Source organism: Tupaia chinensis, unplaced genomic scaffold (assembly GCF_000334495.1).
Source record: "Tupaia chinensis unplaced genomic scaffold, TupChi_1.0 Scaffold000175_1, whole genome shotgun sequence".
Lineage (NCBI taxonomy): Eukaryota > Metazoa > Chordata > Mammalia > Scandentia > Tupaiidae > Tupaia > Tupaia belangeri.
This window is the reverse complement of record NW_006159650.1, coordinates 1,119,105-1,137,116: the sequence shown is the minus strand read 5'-3', so window position 1 is coordinate 1,137,116 and position 18,012 is coordinate 1,119,105. Positions and strand designations below refer to the sequence as shown.

The window sequence follows — 18,012 nt, the reverse complement described above, 5'->3', positions numbered from 1 at the left end:
GCGTGAGTTTAAGCAACTGGGCCGGGGACTCGACCCACGGTCGACTACGTGGGAGTCCAGTGACATAGGCATTACGCTAACTGCTGGTCCCAGTCACCATTAGATTTTAAGCTCAGGTAGGAAAGAGCCATTTATTTCATGTTTACTGTTGCATCTCATACTCTTGACATACAGAATTCTATAATACATATTTATCTAGAAAAAAATTAATCCATCCTCATTGATGTAGATAGATTGAAATTTGACATCTGCCACTTGGGCAGCTGATGTAACCTTTCTAAGATTCTATTCCTCATCTGCAAAAAGTGTGTATGTACACAGGATTGTCTTGAAGGTTACATGAGAGAATGCATATAGAATACTCAGAGCTCAGCTATTGTTATTACACAGGGACAATAGTAAAGGATCCCACAAAGGCTTGGGTTTGAGGAAACAAGATTATACTTTGATATGTAAGGCAGAAGCTCAACTTGTAATGAGTCGGAATTAGGGTAATTAAATTCTTTTTTTTTTTTTTGGAGAGGTTTTTGCTATAGGGCGCATGCACTTGCCAGACAGACAGAGACAGAGACAGAAAGCGAGAAATCACCCCCCGGGGTGGATGGTCATGCCACAATCCCTTCTCCTCCAGTCTTCTCTCGGGATCTTGTGCATACACACACGCACCCGGCGTGAGTTTTAAGCCACTGGGTCCAGGACGCTAACCATGGTCGACTACATGGGAGTCCAACGACATAGCCATTACGCTAACTGCTGGTTTCCAGAATTAGAGTAGTTAAATTCTTTAGTCAACCAACTGCCTTTAATTGTTTCAACTCTGAAGGTGAAGTATTGAACACCTGTTATACATAAAGCAGATTTATAAGTGCTATATGGATTACAAAAATTGCTAAGACATGATTTGTGCCCTTGAATTGCTTTAAACAATGTGAAAGGTAAAATATGTTTTAAAAAAATTACTAATAAGATAACCATGATACGTATTAAAAGAGTGATGGAAATAAGCCACAAGAACTGAAAGGAGGGAAAAATTATTTCCACATGAGTCAGGGATGTTTCAGAGGAGCTTTTTTGTTTTATCTGAACATTGATAGATTGGATGCATGCCTTACTAACTTGTCTCTCTCCCCTCTTTTCTCATCTACAGTACTTTATCTAGTGTGGGCATTTATTCCTGAATCTTGGCTAAACTCCTTAGGCTTAACCTATTGGCCTCAAAAGTAAGTTTGATATAGTTTTAAAATAAAAGTATACTTAATGCTGTTTTGAAGGATTATAGTCTTATTAACACTTGAAATCTTAAATGTTTATTCTATGATTATCCATATAGAATTTGAAAGCTATTTAAAGATCATTATTGACATACCTATTATTAAATATAGGGTGAATACACATGTTTATCTACATTTTTTCATTTTTTCCCCAAAATCTTGCTAGTCTTTTTTTTTTTTTTTTTCTTTTTTTCTTTTTCGAGAGGTTTTTGCCATAGGGTGTGTGCACTTGCCAGAAAGAGTGAGACAGGGAGGGAGATAGAAAGCGAGAAATCACCCGCCAGGGGGAATGGCCACACCATAATCCCTTCTCCTCCATTCTCCACTCGGGATCTTGGGCATGTATGCACACGTGCCTGGTGTGAGTTTAAGCCACCAGGTCTGGAACTCGAACCGCAGTCGACTACATGGGAGTCCAATGACATAGCCATTATACTAACTGCTGGTCCCAGTCTTTTCTTTTTTTATTAAGTTTATTTCTTTGGTAAGCACAAGAGACAGAGAGAGAGCGAGAAAGAAAGATCCTCAACAGTATCTCCTACCACAGTCTTCCTCTGCCCCCAGCCTTCCCAGCTAGCCAGGATCATGGGTGTGTGTGTGTATACACCTGTACCTGGTCTGTACAGGTCAACCAGGACATTAAACCTGTAATCTTCTATGTGTATCTAACATAACTGAAGCAGTGCATTACCACTCTACCACCAAGCCAGCCCAATAGGCTGTTTTCTGTCATTATAAATGAATATCACAGATTAGATAATTTATAGTTTTATTCAGCTGAGGATTCTAAAGGTCCAAGGTTGAGGCCACATCTCATGAGGGCCTTCTTGCTGTTGGGGACTCTACATTGTCCCAAGGCAGCAAGAGGGCAAGAATGTATCAGTTGTGTTCCCTCTCCCTCTTCTTATGTTACCAGTGTTCAATCATGTGGCCTATCTTAGCCTATTTACCTACCAAAGGCCCCACCACTTAATGCCAGAGTTGAATTGAGTTTCCACCTTTGTAATACTATCAATATAGCAATCAAATTTCAACACATGGATTTTGAAGAGATGCATTCAAAACCCAGCAGTGACCCCATAGAAAGAAAATTCTTTTAAGGTATAACCTTGCAGAAACAAAGAATGAGATGGCAGATAAGAAATAGCAGCAAAAATTTGGGGAAGTGGATTAAAATACTTGAATACTGACTTCTTTTTTCCACATTGCTTAAGTAGAAAAGCCAGTGAGAATATGCGTGCCCTAAAAAATGGCTCAGACATTGGAGGTACCAGGTTCTTCTCTAACATAGTCATTCTGGATTGAACTGAAAGCATGCTTAAAGAGCATTAGATCTCAAATCTCTTCCCCTTGGCCCTTAAAACTGAGAGAGCAACCCGGCTATCACCTGCGTAAAACAGGAGTTTTACTCTCTGGGAAGCCCGAGTGAGTCTCTAGATGGGGGGCCACCAGGTGTAACTGAATGTGGAAATGAGGTACCTTACTTCAGATAAGGGACCAAGTGAAATCTGCATGCCTGTATGATGAGATCCATTCCCTCCCCTGACACCTTCCTTCACTAGGTTTCCAGGTTGTACCACAGAACCCCTCCTAGAAAATAAGAGATTCCTTCCCAAGAAAACTGGCCAGCTCGAGAGAGGATCTATAATTTCTGACATTTGAAGACCCAGTGAAGTGGCCAAGTTTCTGCTATTGAGACTTGATCAGCAGTTGATCATCCCTACCCACATACACACAGTGCTTCCAATTACCTTCTTAAGGGTTCAGTTTTAAATATGAATGGACTGGGGACCAGCAGGTATGGTTAAGGCACAAGACTCCCACATGACTAAGCACGAAGTCCTGGACCTGGCAACTTGTCAGCTTCTCTCTCTCCCTCTGGTTAAATTGATGAAGAAGAATAAATAATAAAATTAAACTAAAAATAAGAAAATATATGAATGGACTGCTAGCCCAGCCATAGTGGAACTTACTGATTAGATGCCGTTTCTCTGTAGGCTGAGGCCACATGGGATGCCTAGGTTTGATTCTTGGGCCAACTTAAAAGCCAAGCACAACAGCATGTACGGTACTCCCAGCTACTTGGGAAGCTGAGTTAGGAGTGCAACATAATGAAACTCTATCTCTAAAAATAATACTGCTTTGAATGAACTGCCGTAAGTTGCCAAGTACTGAAAAAACATCATAGAAGTCCAGCCGGTGGTGACACTGGTAGAACAGGATGTTCTGCAAGGCAGTCCCACATGAGAAGGTCACCGGTTAAAGCCCAGAGACCTCTCCAAGTATACCTGGCACATGCTTGCCCATGATGCAGGACCGGCTCAAGGTTGATGTCAAGACCCTGTTGGAGGTGTTCTGTCTCTCTCTCTCTCTCTCATTTATGGAAGAAATAAATAAAACTTAAAAAAAAAAGTACTTGAAGGAAGTGGAGATAAAGCATGGAACAATGACGACAAAATTTTTATGTTGGATTTTTTCCATCGGGCACCTGCACTTGCCTGAGGGAAAGGGAAATTGAGAAATAACACGGGGGGCAGGGGTGGTGGTGGTGGGAACGGATGGCCCATGCTGCATTCCCTTCTCCCTCATTCTCCTCACTGGATTTTGGGCACGCACACACATGTGCCCTGTATGTTTTTCAAGCTCCTGGGTCCAAAACTTTAACTTCAGAATAGCCATGTGGGATCTAGTGCCTTAACCAGCATGCCACCTGCTCCCCAGAAAAAAAAAAAAAAGGTTTAAATAACCTAAAATCCTTAAAGAGGTGAGCCAGCAGTGTTGTGGTGATTAAAGTGGCTGGACCTCACGTTGCTGACAACTCAGTTCAAGTCTCAGACCCAGTAGTTTGAAAAACGTGCCAGGCACATGTGTACACATGTGTGCCCTAAATCCTGAGAGGAGTCTGTGATGTGGCTCTCTCCCCAGGGGATGATTTCTTACTTTTCTTCTCTGTCTCTCTGGTAAGTACCTGTGCCCTATAGCAAAAAGCTAAAAAGAAAGGAAAAAAATCCTCATGGAAGTAAGAAAAGAGTATAACTATGAAAGAACAGAATGTTATGCAGAGAGAATGGTAAGAGAATTACTGTGCTTGGAAATTATGAACATGATACCAAAATTAAATATGAAAAGAAAAGCCAAAGATAATCTGTAGAAAGTATAATAGAAAAATGGACAATAGAGGAAAGTGTAACAGGGCTAAAAATCTATTAGATGTTCCAGAAAGAGAAAACAGGGAGGAAACTATTAGGTCATCAGGGAAGTCATGACATACTTTTCTGTTCCTCTATGCAAAAATGTGTCATTACTCTCCTGACAACCCAATAATAAATAATACATCCAATAAAACATGGCAAGATAGGGCATTCACTGTGCTTAATTGTATTGAGAGGCATATTAGTGTCCTATCAGAGAATGCGAGAGGGTCTTGATAAAGAGGAGGGAAACAAAGCAAACCAAACAAAAAGAGTTATAGATTCCAGGAAGAAACAAAAAGTTGTACAAGAAAACGTAACAATACACCGAGGTTCTCAGTTCCAAACATTGTTTGTGTGGTCATAGTAATTCTTTTTTTTTTTTTTTTGCTTTTATTTTATTATTACTATTATTCATACTTAAAAACTGTTGGGACCAGGCAGTGGCATAGTAGTAACACAGCTGGATCCACATGGGAAAGGTCCCGAGTTCATGTCCTGGGACCTCTGAGCACACTTGCCCATGATCCAGGCCAGCTGAGTCTGGAGTTGATTGTGGTGTTAAGACCCTATTTTTTGTTTTTGTTTGTGTTTGTTTGTGTTTTTCTTTTTTTGGGGGGGAGGCGGGTATCTGTCTCTTTGTCTCTTTCTCTATCTTAAATATAAATAAATAAACATTTAAAAATTTTAAAAACTTGCTGCTATATCCATAAATTGTGGTGTACGTATAGAAGAGAATAGAAAGAGGTAAATTCATTTCTATATCAGGAAATACAGAGAAAATGCCTGAGATTGAAAAAATAAAATCAAGAACTAATGATGTAAGCATGTTATGTAGAAATGAGGAGGTAAAGACCAGAAGAAATAGCTCAGGTTCAGGAAGCGTTCCCTTTGGGGAAGTGAGACTCCAGGATCAGGGGAGATGACTACAATTTTTCATTGTAACTCTTGTAGAACTATTCAGCTGTCTATTACATACTCTCGTACTTTAGTAAAAAAACTAAATTTGGATTTAAAAAGTTAGTATGCCAGTTTTATGACTAACTCTTGAGAAATGTCACTTTTTAGGGTGTCTGTTACATACTTTAATACTCTCTTCTGCAGATACTGGGCGGTCGCATTACCAGTCTACCTCCTTATTACTATAGTGATCGGTTATGTACTCTTATTTGGAGTTAACATGATGAGTACCGCGCCACTCAGCTCCATTCACACGATCACAGGTAAATGTATATAAAAGGAAAGTGCTGGGGAGATGGAGGAGTGCGGCTTTAGCACTTGTATTCAGAAAAGCAACCGAGAAAAGTCTGCAAGACACACAGTGGGACAGTAAAACGAATCTGAGAGAAATAAATTCAAATTTACACAAAGACAAATGTTCACATGAAGAAAATAAGTTCTGATGAGTCATTATACTAGTTAACAGTTGTATTTTCTCATAAAAACCACAAGTATCTATAATATGTCACTCAACAGCCTTGCCCAAGAGAAGCTTCATTTATCCTAAATAGGCACTGTTGATGGAAATATGGCAAATAGATCCATGCATGCACACCGTGTTCAGGATGAGGGATTTGGGCTGTGAATCCTCTTCAGGATCACGGTGTACACCTTATGCCAATTAAGTGGATAGAAGAGCCGTAACATGTTTTTGAGGTTTTAAAGTTCCTTTTAAGCCTGAAGGTTAAGATAAATTACTCAGATTCTTGAGCTTGCTTAGATCGTTATTTTTTTTAAGCTCCTTGATATAATTCCTCAACTTTTCAAAACCTTTGTGTGCCCATTTAGTGTAATTTGAAAATCAATATAAATTTTTTTCCTGATAACTTATTGTATCCACTGGTTTCTTGACTGGCATTATAGCAAAGGGACAATTTGTGCCAAGAGGGGAAACTATTAAGTTTGTGTGAATATTTCTAACAATGATATAATAGTTTTGCAGTGTTCGTTTATATACATTTTCAAGGCCTAGATATAATTCTGTCCCTATGAGAAATGTGCAAATAGAACTTTACCCCTCCTTATGCAGATGAATAAAATATTAATTTTTTTCTCACGTTTGAGATTTCAAGGAAAGTGCTGGTCACATTTGTATTTTAACTGGGACATTTCTTCTAAAGAGAAGATTTAAGTAATCATTTAATTATGATTAATGTGACATGGTATTAATTATGAAACGTGGTATGTGTCATTATCCAAATTCCATTCTACTATGTGATAGGTCTCTATCAGCTACAGATACTGTAGAAGAAATTGCTTGAATAAACAGCTTTTTTTATCTTTCTTACAGATAACTATGCTAAAAATCAGCAGCAGAAGAAATACCAAGAAGAAGCCATTCCAGCATTAAGAGATATTCCCATTAGTGAAGTAAACAAGATGTTCTTTCTTACAGGAAGAGAACTTCACACCAAAAAGTGAATTGTGTGTAGGCATACTAACTCCAAACATTTATTTGTAAGTTTTGGCATAAAAATTTCAACCATAATTATTTTGACTATGTCTTATTAATACCTGATATTGAGATGTAAAAAAATATAAATTGATTTTCTTTGAGATTAAGTTCAATTAATATTGTACATATACTCAAATATTATTTATTAATGGGCTGGATAAATAAATTACTGTATTATCATAGAGCAGACTTTAAAAAAATAAATGTTCAGACCCAGCAGGTGGCATGATGATGAAGGTACTAGGTCCCACATATCCAATTGGTTCAAGTCCCAGACCTGGTGACTTAAACATACCAGGTGGATGGTTTGTTTAAGTGTGTGCCCAAAATCTCTAGAGGAGCTTGAGGGAGAAGGGATTACAGCATCACCATCCTCCCTGGGGGTGATTTCTCACATTCCTTCTCTCTCTGTCTCTCTCTCTGGTGATTGCACATGCCCTATGACAAAAATCCAAAAAGAAATGATGTGTTGGTATAGCACTCGAAGTCCCTCTGGAGAGGCATTTATGTTGTACTTTGCAAAGTGCAATTATTTTCTTCCTCCTATTTGTCCAAAGGGACCCAGAGTTCAGACCTCGATGTGGGGAAGGGTATTTTATATTTGTATCATCAGATCCATGTCTAAGACACAAGCATTTATCGAATATTGACTGTGTACTAGGTATTTTTCTAAACACTGGGGATGTGGCAATAGTAAGATTCTCAAAGAGCTTGTATTTCAGTGGCAGATCGAGAAAGACTAAGCAAATAAATTATTATTGGTAATGAGTTCTATACAGAGAATTAAAATAGTACAATGTTCTAGAAAGTAAAGGGATGACTACTTTAGATTGAGTGGTCAAGGAAATCCTCTTGGAGCAAGGCAGTTGGAGTTAGGATTTGAATAGCAGAAAAAGCCAGTCACATGAAGATTGAAGGCACAGGGTGAACTGGGGATGAAGCAGGTAGGGCAAAAACCATAGGTGCTCAGGAACTTGGAGTGCCCTGAAAATAGGGAGGCGGCCCAGGGTGAACCTGAGTGATGGGAGGTGATCTGAGGTGCACAAAGAGCAACCGGGTCATAAAGGGCCTTGAAGACCAGTGTAGGAAGTTTTGATTAAGTATAGATGTGATGAATTTGGGATACTTTAGGTACCAGGCCATTAGAGTCTTTGAGGAAAGAAGTGGCATGGCCTGATTAATGTTTTAAAAAGTTATTCTGGGCCCAGCTGTTTGCATTGTTGCTAAGGTGTTGGACTCTGACATGGTTGACTGTAGTTTGAGCTCCAGACCCAGCAGCTTGAAAATCACACTGGATGAGGACCAGCAGATAGAGCAGTGATTATGTTGCTGGATTCTCACGTAGTTGACCGTGGTTCAAGTCCCAGACCCGATGCCTTAAAACTCACTCTGGGAGTCTGGCAGGTGGCGTGGTGGTTAAGGGTACTGAACTACACGTCACCAATCGCAGTTTGAGTCCCAGACCTAGCAGCTTGCTTTCTTGTTTTCCCTCTCTCTTACTTGCTCTGTCTCTCTCTGGTCAAATTAAAATGAGTAAATTAATAAATAAAAACTGAAGTTAAATAAAATAATTCTTTAAAAAACAAAACATAACAAAAAACTCTGGGCATGCGTTCATGCATGCCCAAAATCCTGGGAGGAGAATGGAGGAGAAGGGATTGCAGCCTGGTCATACATCCTAGGGGGTGATTTCTCACTTTCTGTCTCTCTGTTTCTGTCTCTGGCAAACTCACATGTCCTAGTGCAAAAATCTCTCCCTAAAACACAAAGAGAAGTAATCACACCAGCCATGTGTACGTGTGTGCCCAAAATCCCTACAGGAGAGTGGAAGAGAAGGGATTATGGCATGGTCGTCCCCTCAGGGGGTGATTTTTCACTTTCCCTCTCTCTGTCTCTGTCTTTCCAATGAATGTACCTGCCCTATGGCAAAAACCTAAAAAGGAAAAAAAAGAAAAATTACTCTGTCTGGTGTATGGAGAATGGATTCAGAGGAATTGTTGGGAATGGGCAAAGTATGGAAGGAGAGTCTATTAGGAAGCTACTGTATTAGTGCAGGCAAAACATGATTGCTGGTTAGACCACTGTGGTGGTGGAGTTGGGGAGGAGTGGAAAGTTGTGCAGCATTTGCTGGGGACACAACTAACTGAATATTTGGATCTGACTGTACAGGGAAGTCAGGGCTGGTGGAGAGAAATTGTGATCCACGGTTGTTCCTTAGTTTTTATGGATTAAGAAGCTAGGTAGATGGTTATACCTTTAATAAAGTTGCGTATTTGGGGAAGTATAGCTAAAAAGGTTGGAGAAATTGATATATGAATGTGGTTGAATAGCATTATCTTATTAATACTCGGATATATCTCATGTAAGATTAGGAAGCTTAGATAGAAATAGTTTTTGGAGGCCAACCAGGGTTGGCATGTGCTATGGTTAATTAGAGTATATAAAGAACCGCTCCCTCATGGTGGCCACAGTTCAGATTCTGGCAGCTTGAAAAGTGCACCAGGCATGTGTGTGTGTGCCCAAAATCCTGGTGGGATGGAGAAATGGAGAAGGGATTGTAGCATAACCATGCCCAGTTGGAGGATGTGTGCACCCTTTTTGCAAAGATAGAAAGAAAAAAAAGAAAGAGTTTGTATTTATTTATTTTTTAAAATATTTTATTTAACTTTATTTTTATTACTATTATTATTATTTTTCAGTTTGATCAGACAGAGAGAGAGAGAGGGAAAGTGAGAGAGCAAGCTGCCAGGTCCAGGACTGGAACCATGGTCTGCCATGTAGGAATCCAGTGCCTTTAACCACTATACCACCTGCTGGTCCCATATTTGTTTATTTTTTTTAAATCTAGCAAGAGTATATTCATAGCCAGTGGGACCAAATCTAAATTTGATTAGCACTTAGGGCCCTCTAACGTGTAACTGCCTAAATCTTTATACCAGTCTACTTGGTCTGTTATTTCCAAGTGTGTGTGTGTGTACATTATTTACGCACAGGAGTCACACATCTTAATTTATGCAAATTTATATATTCGTGAAAAAGAGAAAGAGCAAACTAATCATTTTAAATAGCTGCAAAACCAGGACTTTCATTTTAATAACGATATCCTTGGCTAGTAAGTGTGATCCGGAAGACATGAATCTGCTGTTTCTATTCCCTAGTTTGTCCCAGTTTCTTTATTACTTTATGGAAAGAGCATGTCACACACTTAAGAGCAGTTTTAGGGAATAAGCTGGCATCAGGTACAGCGTGCTGGCCCAGAGACAGTGGCACAGACAATAGGGTACTACATGGAAGATCGTGGTTCCCATCCCAGTTGACCTGAACACGCCGAGCACTCATACGCGTCGGGCTAGCTGGAAGGCTGGAGGGCAGGGATCGTGACAAGACTCTGAGAGGGTGGCTGTTCTCTTCCTAGCATATGTGCGCTCTCTAGTAAACTTTATAAAGAGGGTGGGTAAGCCAGTGGTACAACAGTAACACAGCACTCTGCAATGCTGGTCCCACAGGGGACGTCCTAGATTTGTGTCCCAAGGCCTCCTTTACATGCCAGGTTGTCCACTATCTGGGCTGAGGCTGGTGTGGATCACCGATTGAGGCCCCTTTTAGGAGTCTGCGTTTCTCTGTCTTTTTTTTTTCTCTCTCTCATAGAAAAAAGGAAATAAAACATTTTAAAAAAAACATAAAAGTATATATACTGTGTGATTCCAATGATATGATACTCAAAATCAGGAAAAAGTAATTCATGTCAGTAAATATTAAAATAGTGGGTTACCTTTGGAGGAGGGTATTATTTAGGAGGAGGCATGATGGCACCTGCTGGTGAGCTAGAAATGCCCTACACCCATGGGGCCAGCAGATGGTTTGGTGGTTAAGGTGCTGGACTTTCCCACGTGACTGACCACAGTTTGAGTCCTGGACCTGGTGGCTTGCTTTCTCACTTTCCCTCTCTCTCTCTCTCCCTCTCTGTGTTTCTCTTTGGTCAAATTAAAATAACTGAATGAATAAATAAAATTAAATACATAATTCTTTTTAAAAAAAAAAAAAGAAAAAAAAGAAATGCCCTAAACCCTGATTTGGTTACCTGTGTGTAATACATATTTTTTTAAAAATCATTTAATTATGTCATAAAAACTTGTGTGCCTGGGCCAGCAGATGACATAGGGGTTACATCACTGGACTCCTACATGGCTGAACATGGTTTGAGTCCTGGACCCGATGGCTTGAAACTCATTCTGGGTACAGGTGCCTGTATGCCCAAGATCCCAGGAGGAGAATGGAGAAGGAATTGCAGCATGGCCATACCCCCTGGGGGGGGTGATTTCTTACTTTCCCTCTCACTGTCTCACTGTCTCTCTCTCCAGCAAGTATATGTGCCCTAAGGCAAAAACCTCTTTAAAAAAAAAAAAAAAAAGGTTTTGTGCTCCTGACATAAGTTGCACCTCAGTAAAAGGGGAAACAATAGTGCCTGTGTCCACCCCCAGAAACAGATTCATTGGTGTGGGGTGGGGCCAGGCACTTGTGATATGCAGCCAGAGAATGGCCACCGTCCCTGACCGAGCCTGTGCTGAAGCAGAGGAACACCTGTCCACCTTGAGAGAGAGCAGTCCTCTTCACATCTTTGTGCAGCTCCTACTCAGATCAATGTGGCCTTTCCCCGGGGACTGATTTCTCATTTTCTGTCTCTCTGTCTCTCCTTTGAGCACACATGCCCTATAGCCGAAATCTCTTTTTTAAAAAAAGAAAGAAAAACACACCAGATGGGTGTGTATGCATGCCCAAAATACCAGGGAGAATAGAGAAAGGATTAGGGCATGGCCACCTTCTTGGTTGAGAGGGGTGCTTTCTTACTTTTCCTCTTTATTTCTCTGTCTCTGTCTCTCTCTAACAAGTATGCATGCCCTAGCAAAACTAAAAATGGTTTATAAAGAATAGACCCACTACCTTTTCTGTTATACAGTTAATTTTACTGATAATCGTATTCTTTTTAAAATTTCCTTTACTGTCAGAGGGTTTCCACACTTTCCAGAGAAAGAGAGATAGAAAAACCCTTGATGGGGCATGGTCACACCACAGATCTTCCTCCAGTTCCCTGTCTCATCAGGATCTGGGGCATGCATGCACACTTGCTGGGTGTTTTCACTTGACAGTGTACCCTGGGAGGAGAGAGGTTAGAACTGGTAGGACGACCACAAAGGCCGATGTAGAAAAGGCATCAGTGGACAAACATGCCCTTTTCATCCCCCAAGGATCTGATTCTGAGCTCCATTCCAGGTGTTCTTCAGACCTTGTGGGACTGAGCCCTCGTTGCCATGACAGCCCTGACCTTCAAACAGGCAGATGGTTTGTTTGTGGGAGCTGGTCGCTCCCCCTGCTGTCCACTTCTGCTCCCTGCAGTCTCGGTCCCAGTAAGCTGCCTATACAAAAGCCTTGTTCAGGCTTCAGTGGAAGGCTTCCTATTTGCCTTCAGTGAAATTCCAGCTGAGATGTTTCATTTTATAACATTGTGCTACAGTTATAGGGCCAGGATATAAAATGTATTTCCCTGCTTCATGTCATATTTAAGAAAAAAGTGTGAAAGACACTGTGTTTTGCAATGAGCCCAAATAATAAAATACTCCAAATTAAAAATGTCAGTAATACAAAAATGTTTCAAATAGTAACAAAACCCTCTCCAGTGGAAAAAAATTCAAGGAGGGTTAAATGAGAAGTCCACATATGAATTCACCTCAATGTGAAAATCCAACAGAATTCAGATCCGAAATCCTGTCCTCCTAATTTCTTGACCTTACTAAAAAAAAAAAAAAAAAAGCTCTCAGATACCTGGATTTCCTCAAGAAGCTGCTGCCTAGACTCTTACTAGAATAGGCATCATTCCTGGGGGCTAGACAGAATGACCAAGGCTGACCCACATATGAAACTTCCAAGCTCATATCCGGGTACCTCCCTGACCATGCCAGGTGCACACATGCTCATGAACGGGGGCTGGCTGACACTGGGGGTGAATTGTGGTTTGACGACTCTGTTGAGGATGCTGTCTCTCTTACTTGCTCATTCATGGAAGAAATAAACTTAAATAAAAAAGAATGGTTGCCACTTCTTAAACTGAGCCAACCCCAAAGTTCTTGTGTCTCCTGCGTTTTCAGAGTCATTAGCACTGACAAGAATACCAAATGAACAGCTCCCTACCCAGAGAACTTAGAAGCCCCAAATCAATCAACTTCTCTAGCTGTTGCCCCAGAGCCCAGCACACTGCAGTACAGACTCCCCAGCTAGTGCTGGACTTGATGGAATGTGGGGAAGTGAGGCAGAAAAAGATGAGGACCAGGAGAGTCTCCTGAGTTTTCTCTCCAATTCAAGTCAGGCTGTGGTGGTTGTCATGGTTCTGTTACTCAGTTTCTCATTTGTTTTTTTCTGTGGTGCTATTTACTATTTTGGGGCATAAGGAAATAACTTATCTCACTTTTTCTGGTCAGGATAGTTTAAAACAGACCCTAGTGGGGCCAGCAGATTGTATGGTGGTTAAGGCACTGGACTCCCATGTGGCTGACCACAGTTTGAATCCCAGACCTGATGGCTTGCTTTCTTGGTTTCTCTCTCTGGTAAGCATACGTGCCCTATAGCAAATTAAATAATAATAATAAATTAAAATAATTCTTGAAAAAAAAAGGCCCTGGCAACAACTCTTAAGATTTTAGTGGTCGGGGGACCAGCAGTTAGCATAATGGGTATGTCGCTGGACTCCCATGTAGTTGACCGCAGTTCGAGTCCCAGACCTGGTGGCTTAAACTCACACTGGGCACATGTGCATGCGTGCCCAAGATCCCAAGAGGAGAATGGATGAGAAGGGATTGTGGCGTGGCCATCCCCTCTGGGGGATGATTTCTTGCTTTCTATCTCTCTGTCTCTCTCTGTCTGTCTGGCGAGTGCACGCGCCCTACAGTAAAAACCTCTCCAGAAAAAAAAAAAGATTTTAGTCGTTGAACATGACAGAGTTTATTTTTCAAAGAACAACACTTTGAGAAAGCCATCTGAGTGGAGTCACGTGGACGTGGAATGGTGTGTCGATGGCTACCTGTGTGGACCTATGACTGAGAACCAGATGTTCTGTCTTCCTCATTACCTCATCAGCACATCAGTCCCAGGGGTCAGAACACAATGGAGCCTCAGTTAGGGGCCAAAGGAGTTGCAGAGTCAGAAACGATAGCATTACAGAGAATACAGATAGAATTCTTGAACAAATGTATTTGTGGATCGAGATTTATAACTGTTTCACAGGATGTAGGGGAAATTATTATCCAGTAGTTTAATACCTGCCTCAGGTTAGTTCTGTGACTCCAGCATGCCCAAGCGTGCTTGAATGGCTTACAGTCACAGGGACCACACAGCCAGGGCCGGAAGACAACAGCCAGAGCCTCAGAGTGACTCACATGTCGCACTGTGATCACACCATAGGCGGCCAAATGGCTCACTGTGTCATGGAGCCTATTTACCGGCGCTGGCCTATCAGAAGCAGCTGTGACTCAGCCTGCGTCAGCTACTGCAGCTGCCTCAGAGGCCATCTCTCCCTGTGATGCTTTTTTCTGAAACCACTTTATATGACTGTTCCCAGTTCATGCGTCATGGGTGGGCATCTCCTGGGGGAAGCTCAATCACTCCCTCCCACCACCATTCGGAACAGGACTGAAGCACCTGATATCAATTAAAATACAGTGTCTACCTCATTACTGATGGAGCCATATTTTCTAATGCTATATAAACCTGAAACCAAAACCAGGCTTTATTCCCTAAATGTGTTGGGTTGTCAGAAAAGTCATGACATGTTTTTAAATAGAAAAATATGACTTTCCTGACAACCCAGTAGGTCTGAGGACCGACCTGAAGAAAGCTGGGCTTGCAGACCCAGACACATGACTCAACCAGCTGTATGCTAAGGTTCCTGGGAGGGTCTGCAGGGAGCAGTGCACTCCGTGGTTCAGGAGGCATATGAGACCGGGCCCGGCAGTTTGAAATATGTGTGAGGCGCACACGCATGCATGCCCCGAGTGCTGAAATGGAGGAAGAGAAATCGCAGTGTGTCGTGGCATGACCACACTCCATTGGGGGAGTGCTTCCTCTCTCTGTCCTTCTGTCTCTCTTTCTCGGCTGATTATACTTACCCCGTGGCATTACAGAGAAAGAGGGAGAGAGAAAGATGCCAGAAAGTAACCTAGGAATCACCCATTGTCCCACTCCAGCTACTGCAGTAAGTAAAGGAACAATATGCAATTTTAATTTGCAAATTTGAATGCTAATAAGGTACATTTTTATTCAAGTAGTAAATAAGTATGCAATAAGATAACCAGCCTTCAAGGAGCAAAGCAAAAAGAGTATGGACTTTGGCATCAGTGAGACCTGGGTTCAAATCCCAGCTCCACTATTGCCATGATGTGACCTTGGGCAGATTACCTCTCTGAGCCCCAGTTTCTTTGTTTGTGAAAAACAAAAAAAAAAAACAAAAAAACCCTACTTTTGAAGGCTACTGGGAAGCATAAAGTGTATAAGATGCTTTAGACCTTGGTCTTACATAATGGCAAACCACTGTGTCTAACGCTTTTCTCACTGTGGTCACCACCCAGAACCTGTGCTTCATCTCTGCCAGTTTTGTCCATTATTGTATTAGTTTCCTCGGGCCTCTGTATCCATTACCTCAACTCAATGGTTTAAAACTAGAGAAGCCCGAGCTCAGTTTATCAGGGTGGCAGGGCTAGTGCCCTCTTGAGGCTCTAGGGGAGGATTCCTTTTTCCATGGTTTGTTCAGCTTCTGAAGCTGGGTTCCTGAACTTGGAAATGTAAACTGCTCTTCTCTCCATAGTAGCTTTGGGGAAAATGACAGAAAAGAAACCATGCCACACAACATCTAGGTGGGAAAGTTCTGCCCTGTCCCTCTTTTTCCTCACCCTTTAGATGGAGATAACTATCTCAGCTTTCCCACAGGTTTAATCAGATGGAACCTAGCATTCAGAGTGCCTGGCCTAGTCTCCCTGCTTCTCCCTGAAGGTTTCCTGGCCACCCCCAGCACCAAAATGTGCTTCCCTCTTGGCTCTGAATGCACACTGGCCTGAAGGCACTCTTGGTGGTTTTCCCAGGGACTCCTCTGACTCATCTTGGGTCCCTAGTACCTGGCACCTAGCATGGGAGAGCTACATACATGGTCACTGAATAAAAAGAAACCCAAAGTTCCTTTCTGAAATCATCAGAAGTGTTACCATTAACTCGTTATGGGCCAACAGACAGCGTAGAGGTTAAGGAGGCTGGATCCCACGTGGCTGGCTCTGTGTTTAAGTCCCAGACCCAGTGACTGGAAAATCATACCAGGTGCATATGCATGTGTACCCAAAATCCTGAGAAGAGGTTGTGGGGTAGCCATTTCCCCTGGAGAGTGATTTCTCATTTTCCCTCCTTTCTTTTCTTTTCTTTTTTCTTTTTTTTTTTTTTTTTTCAGTTTTTGCTGTAGGTTGAGAGTACTTGCCATAGAGACAGTGAGAAGGAAAGGGAGAAATCACCCCCTAGAGGGGATAGCCATACTGCAAGGCCTTCCTCTCCGCTCTCCTCCTGGGATCTTGGGGATGTACGCACATATGTCTGGTTTGATTTGCAAGCCACCAGGTCCGGGACTCAAACTGCAATTGGCCATGTGGGAGTCCAGTGCCTGTTTTGAAAGTGCAATAAATGAAATATAGACTTATTTCTCTCTTCCTTTCTTTCTTTTTTACATTTTTAGGGATCAAATTCATTTAAGAACCTAGATGTTGAAAAGTGTCAGTATGGAGATCCTGTAACATTAATTATGAAAAATCCACCATTATTTGCCTTCTACGTTCAATTTTGAGTCTTTTAAGATTTTTTCTGAAGCTACTGAAGTTGCTGAAACAAGTTTGATAGCTACATCAGACAAAATTCTCATCATCATCTAACATGGAGATTACATTTGATGTGAGTGCAAGATAGATGAACTGCTGCAGGATGAAAAGGCAATTAGAAATAATGGCCTCTGGCCTTGAAGGCACACAAATTAAAGGACTGTCAACCCGGCACAGAGATCCTATCAGTGATGCATCTGGCATTTCACTCGACTACTGATCTGGTACAATTATGGGAAAACTAACCGATGACCTGAGTGAACAGACTGGGCCACTTGTCTCTGAAGGGAAATTTCTTGGCCCCCAACTTCAGGCTTTGCTTTTCCATCACTGCTGAGTGGCAGTATGGCAGAGTGGGATGACCTTTACTTAACCTTGAGAATAACTCTACCCTTTCTTGGCCAAAATAAAGACTGCATATCAATGGCTATTGACCATCCATTTGCAGGAGTTATGGAGTGTTTGGTCTAAGTCAATGATCTCTTTGTCTTTTTGAACTTTATTTTACAAAATAAATATCTCCCAAAGGCCATCTTGGCTGATAGAGAGGACCACACACTAGAGGCAGATGCGTGACCATGTTTTTAAACGATAACTTTTATCTGTTTGTTTTGTTTTCAGGTTTTTCTTTTCTTTCTTTCTTTTTTTTTTTTTTTTTTTACTAAGTCAAACTTTCACCTGAATGAAATAGAGAAATAACTAAGTTTTATCTTCTACCTTTTTGCTGGATGAAAATCTACTTTCATTCTCTTAGGTATTTAGAAAATGCTTATTGCTGTCAGCAACCTAATAGATAAGTGATTCCAAAACAAATCCTAACTCAAGCACTGTTTCAGACTTAACTCCTTCCTTCCCATCCCTCCCCATAGCTGTGTAATGATTGTTCAAAGATCTGATGTAAACGAAATCAGATCAAATATCCAACCCTTCAAAGAAAAGGGTTTCAAGGAAGTTAAATCCCAAAACTTGCCCTCCTTTTCACCTCTTCAACCCATCCTTATCAGGAACTTCTTGTCACCAATAAGATTAGTGGTAATAGGTACATTGGGCTAAATCAGACTTTTTAAAAGAATTATTTAATTTTGTTTATTCATTCATTTATTTTAATTCAAGTAGAGATAGATACAAATTAAGAGAGAGGGAAAGTGAGAAAGCAAGCCACCAGGTCCAGGACTTGAACTGTGATCGGTCATGTG

General features: G+C 41.3%; 1 protein-coding gene across 3 annotated transcripts in view; it reads left to right on the top strand.

Moving 5' to 3' along the window:
* Positions 1–17,244, top strand: part of PIGP (phosphatidylinositol glycan anchor biosynthesis class P) — a 20,541-nt gene extending 3,297 nt beyond the window's left edge. For 2 of the 3 annotated variants that reach the window (XM_006146282.3, XM_027770961.1), the window contains exons 3-5: positions 1,148–1,220; positions 5,567–5,685; positions 6,753–7,099. In XM_006146282.3, coding sequence (XP_006146344.1) covers positions 1,148–1,220; positions 5,567–5,685; positions 6,753–6,883 — 323 coding nt within the window. In that variant the 3' untranslated portion in view covers positions 6,884–7,099. Of the gene's footprint in view, positions 1–1,147; positions 1,221–5,566; positions 5,686–6,752; positions 7,100–16,677 lie in introns of those variants that run through there. The other variant, XM_006146283.3, reaches the window with a different exon arrangement.
* The last annotated feature ends 768 nt before the right edge of the window (positions 17,245–18,012 follow it).